General features: G+C 42.6%; 1 protein-coding gene across 1 annotated transcript in view; it reads left to right on the top strand.

Moving 5' to 3' along the window:
• The window catches only part of SPRY3 (sprouty RTK signaling antagonist 3), a 6,971-nt gene extending 5,528 nt beyond the window's left edge, over positions 1-1,443 (top strand). The window contains exon 2 of the mRNA XM_040638856.1: positions 474-1,443. Coding sequence (XP_040494790.1) covers positions 577-1,443 — 867 coding nt within the window. The 5' untranslated portion in view covers positions 474-576. The remainder of the gene's footprint in view (positions 1-473) is intronic.
• Positions 1,444-5,720: the final 4,277 nt, after the last annotated feature.

The following is a 5,720-nucleotide window of genomic DNA, read 5'->3' as shown; positions in this document are numbered from 1 at the left end:
ATATATATATATATCTGCATGTGTATATATGTCTCCTACACATACCCATGCAATTTCTCATGGAAGACTTTTGAGGCTTTTTCTTTTACATTAGTATTACTTCAAGATGTAGCCTTTCCATTTGAAATTAGCTTCCATTTTTATTAGAATTTTGATGCTCAAGGCCTAAATTTCTCTGTTAGCAAGCATCTGAATGAGCTCACTGCTCCTATGACCCTAGTCATATGATGGAATACAAAAGGAATTAATGATGTGAGCTGTGCTCCCAGAGTGCTTTATAGTCTGGATGGGTTGACCAGATTTGCCTGTAAAGACGTGGTTAAGGTCAATTATGGAATAAAGTTGTAACACGAAGGCTACGCTAAGGTAACTGAAGGTAATGGTGAGATAGGGCCTGAGCTTTGTTAGTTCCCTGCAAAGTAGTCATGCCTGTGTCTTCTCATGTATTGTTTCTATTATTTCTTCTCTCCTAGGATTTTCTGATGTGCTCTAAGGTCCATGTAACTACAAGGGCTATTTATCACCACAAGTGCCACCCTGACCCAAAACCACTCAGAACTCAAGAATCAAAGCAAAATGGATGCTGCAGTGACAGATGATTTCCAACAAATTCTGCCTATTGAACAGCTGCGCTCTACTCATGCTAGCAATGATTATGTGGAACGGCCTCCAGTGCCCTGTAAACAGGCCCTCTCCAGCCCTTCCCTTATAGTGCAAACCCACAAATCTGATTGGTCCCTGGCTACCATGCCTACTGCTCTTCCCCGCAGTCTCAGCCAGTGCCATCAATTGCAGCCCTTGCCTCAGCATCTGAGCCAATCTAGCATTGCCAGCTCAATGTCCCATAGCACCACTGCCTCTGATCAAAGGCTCTTGGCCAGCATTACGCCCTCACCTTCAGGCCAGTCCATCATCCGAACCCAGCCTGGAGCAGGGGCTCACCCAAAGGCTGATGGTGCTCTGAAGGGAGAAGCTGAGCAATCTGCAGTGCACCCCAGTGAGCACCTCTTCATTTGCGAGGAGTGTGGGCGCTGCAAATGTGTCCTCTGCACAGCAGCTCGTCCTCTCCCCTCCTGCTGGCTGTGTAACCAGCGTTGCCTTTGCTCTGCTGAGAGTCTCCTCGATTATGGCACTTGTCTCTGCTGTGTTAAGGGCCTCTTCTACCACTGCTCCACTGATGATGAAGACAACTGCGCTGATGAGCCCTGCTCCTGCGGGCCTAGCTCTTGCTTTGTCCGCTGGGCAGCCATGAGCCTCATCTCCCTCTTCCTACCTTGCCTGTGCTGCTACCTGCCTACCCGTGGATGCCTCCATCTGTGCCAGCAGGGCTATGATAGCCTCAGGCGACCAGGCTGCCGCTGTAAGAGGCACACCAACACTGTGTGCCGAAAAATCTCTTCTGGTAGTGCACCATTCCCCAAGGCGCAGGAGAAGTCTGTATGACCTTCCTACAAAATGGATCCAGAGCTTTTTCCTTCTAACTCCCTTTAGTAAAGTGTAGGCCTCATCTTTGAAGGGGGGAGAAGGAGTAAAGCAGCCAAAGTTAGGGCCTCGCCAATCTGGCTCCTGCAGTGTCAGGGGAATGGCCAAGTACATCCTGGTGCAGGATGCCTTGTTCTTTCTCACAGTATCTATCCCACTCCTCTTCAACAGTTTTACACCTTGCCATTTTAGCCCTGTGGCTGTTGTGGCAAATTCAGGTGATATATAAGCATGAGATTTGGACACTGAGGACTGGCAGAGCCAGCAATGTGGAGGTTTAGGGGGTCCCCAACATAATGCCTCTTGATGTAGGCTCTGAGCATCACTCTACTTTCCACGGTGCCTTTGGAAACTTTCTTCAAAGATGGTTTTCACAGGTCCATGTGGAACAGTGTTCAATATTCCAGGGAATCTGACCCCTTCTCCCTGTTAACTGCCCTTCTCTTCTTTAGCCTTTTTCTCCCTCTCTCCTCCTGTTCTGTGTTCCCCCCTTCATTCCCACCTTATTTTTATTTTTCCTCTCTTTTCTTTCTCCCTTCCTTCTACTCCTTTCCTCTCTCTCTTTCAGACTAATCCATTCTCTACTTGGATCTCTATTTTGTTTGATTTATCGTTGTCTTTCTCCACCTGTCCTTCTTTCTCTACTATGTCCAAAAGTGCTGTTTTTCTGTAGGTGTTTCCTTTGACGCCAAACTTTGCTATGCTCTACTATTTACTAAATTTTATTAAGGGAAATGGATTACTGTAATGAACTGATCACTAGCAATAGTCTATATCCTGACGTGTGTGTGCGCACTCATAACCACACTCACCTGTTTGTGAGTATATGAGGCAAAAAGTATCTTACGTTTCCAGGTTTAACTAGTTGGAGTTTTACTCCCTTTCCCAGTAATCAACTTATAGTACTGACAGATTCCACTAGCATGCAGAGTAGGATAGTAAATCAGGATGCTCATAACTTTGTATGTCTGACCCAAGTGCCAAAGGCAGACGTGCTTTATAGCTAAATGAACAAAGCAAGGGATATTACAGAGGTCTGTTCTCTCTTAGAAGCTAACTGCCCTGAGACTGCATGGCTCAGGCCTTAATTATGGACATAAAAAGTCATAAAACTTTAGAGCTGGAAGGAATCTTAATTGTTAATCTAGTTCAATGCCCTTATTTTGCAGATGGGAAAACTGAGGCCTGGAGATAGGGAGGGATTTTCCCAAGGCCACACACTGAGTTCATAGCAGGGTTGGGACTGGAATACAAGCCTTCTGACTCCTAGTTCAGTATTCTGTACCCTACATCACATAGGTCATGGGACTTTTCTCTTAGGACTCTTAGCAGTGACGGAAAGCCATTGCCATTCAATTTTTCTGGAACCATGCCAAGTTAGTGTGGCGGTCTTTATGCAGTGCATGGTGGGTAGCTAATTAACTATCAGGTGTTGAGGCTGCCCCCAGTGGACATCACCTTTGGCTCTGTCACCTGTAGAAGCTCAAGTGTGGAAAAAAACCACAAAACACAAAAAACAAGGAATCCCTAACCAAGCTGTATCTTCGCCTACTCTTTGCTGCACATGTTGTGCTCACTCCTGGCTTTGTCTGCAATGGCAATTGCCTGAGAACCTAAATTTCAGCAACAGTGGAAAACTGAGATGAAAGACACATAAAGCAGAGAACTGACTTCACTTTTAAAAAATATACCGAGAGCCTGTGTTGTGAATCCATTTCAATGGGAAAAGGCTGCAGTGGGGATGGCAGGCTCCTAAAGACAGCTGCTAAAAGACACAAGAATTAGATCCAGTTTCCCTCTGTAAGTGAATCCAAAATTCACTAACGAATTCAGAGATTGAGGGCACTTGCTTGAAATCAAGGTGCTCCAACTTAGTTTAAGACTTCCAGACTCTAACTTTCTATATCATCTCTTTTAAAGTGTGCATGGATGTGTATTGCAGAGTGGAGAGGTGGGGAGAAATGTATAGTCATACACAGGGAGAAGAAGAAGGAAACATCCACACCCCTTTGTCGGATATATACTATAGAAATATGTGCCACTTAGTTTTTGTTGGTTCTGAAACTTCCTGAAGTGTACTGACATTTGGGCTGCGCACAGCCCCATGCTTTCACTTTCGCCTCCTGTTCTAGAATTGCTTTGCTCTATTTTTGTATATATAAATATGTTATGATGATTATTAATAATGTTAATGATATTGCTGCAAATGGTGCCATATATAAGGTTTGGCTTCTTGGAACATTATAAACCCAAACCAATACCTGTAACCTCTTCAGTTGCTTTCAGATCCTTCCGTTTTAAGTAACTTTTTAAAATCTTACGAGTCTGCCTGATTGAACTTTGACTTATCTACTTCTAAAAGCTGTGCCCAGTTCTCTGGGTCCAGCTGGATGGTGATGAGTAGCAACACACACTTCTCCCCGCTTATGCCTGAAATTTGCTTAGTGCTGAGATATATAAGGATTCTACGACACTAGTGCATTGTTCCTGGAGCTAAAGTTATTCTATGGATGTTTGCTTATTAGTTTCAGGGCCCAAACAACACAAGTCCCTCCTCCTTGATAGCTCCTTGATATCCCAATCCTGCAGTCCTTACTCAGGCAAATTGTGCACTGCCAGAGGGGCCCTGGGCTCTGCCATACACCCAGAAGAGCTCTTCTCAGTGTATTTCTAAATGGCCTTACACTTGGTAGAAGAAACTGAAGGGTTACTCACATGCAATTGCAATCTGCAATCTGCCGCTGAGTCAGAGCTTTCCCTTGTGTCCAAGTTGGCCTGATACGGGCTGCATCTGGTTTACATATAGATGGGTCCTGTTGGGGTATGTGTACAGACGTGTGAGTGTGCATATGTACCCTTCTGTGAAATTTTATATATATATATATATATATACACATATATATATATGTGTATATATATGTGTGTGTGTGTATGTGTGTGTAAATATATATATTCACACATCTCTATATATTTTAATGTATTGCACATGTATATTTAAAATATATATGAAAGAACTCTAAATCCTGCAGAAAGCCTCTGTTTTCATTATTTTTCTACCTTGTGTCATGTACTGTATAAACAGGAATATTTAGAGGACATTTCCTGCTTAGCATTTTTGTGCTGTTAAGTCATCTGTTACCCCCTAATTCTACTACTTTCCACATACTGGTTCCCTGATACATTTCACATGGCTTAGTCAAGGGTTTTCCTTTGATTCTAGTCCATCTTCCCTCACCATGATGGCTATAATAAATATAGTGAACATTTATATACTGCTTACTATGTGCTAAGCACTACTTTAAGCACATTGCCTATATTAGCTCATTTCATTCTCACATTAACTTTAAGATGTAGGTACGGTTATAATTGCCATTTTACATATGAGAAAACTGAAGCACAGAGAGGTTAATTGACTCGCCAAAAGTAACAAATCTTGTAAGTGAAGGAGCTAATATTTGCACCTAGGCTGTCTGAGTCCAAAGTCCATGCTCCACAGCGTTCGGTATAGAAGCCTGGAACATAATGTAAACCCTCTGGTATAACAAGCCTCAGACAGTGAATAGTCCTTTCCCTAACTCCAGTACCTCTGCAGCCTAAGAGTTGAAACAAATGTGCTCCTATGTTAGGAGTGAAGCAATAGTTACAGACATCATATATTAGCTGTTTTGCCTCCCAAGATGGTGGCGTTACAGACTTCTCCACTACTCCCTTCGAAAACATGTTTGCAGCCAGTTGCCACTTCTCAGTCTACAGTGCAGAACTAGTAGAGAAATATTTTCGCTTGTGCCGGAGAAGGTAAGAGTTTTTAAAAGAGTGTAACCTTTTCTTTATAGGCCCAGGAAAACCAAGTTGATTTCCTTCTGCAGAAAGTAGAACTAAAACTATTTTTAGAATTTGAGATTAGTTCAAACTGTTAACATTTAGCCTCATTGATTATACCAAGTGCATTCTTCTGATTCAAATGTAAGCAATCCACTGATGACCATTGTTCAGTATAATTTATTACCTTTTCTCATCCCCTCCTTCATACTGGCAATTCTTTATACCTTAATATTATTTCAGAGCCGGAAAGAACATCTCTTAAAGAGCATCTACTCCAACACCAACGTTGTATAGTTGGAGAAAAAGATGCACAGAGAGGGAATATGACCTGTCCAAAGTCACATAGTTCTGAATTTGGTGGAATTATGACTTATTTCCAGATATCTGAGTTTCTTAGAAAATAGAACTTGAAGCAA

Source organism: Ursus maritimus (assembly GCF_017311325.1).
Source record: "Ursus maritimus isolate PB19 chromosome X unlocalized genomic scaffold, ASM1731132v1 scaffold_X1, whole genome shotgun sequence".
NCBI lineage: Eukaryota > Metazoa > Chordata > Mammalia > Carnivora > Ursidae > Ursus > Ursus maritimus.
Note: the sequence above shows the minus strand (reverse complement) of the source record. Positions and strands in the feature narration are given on the sequence as shown.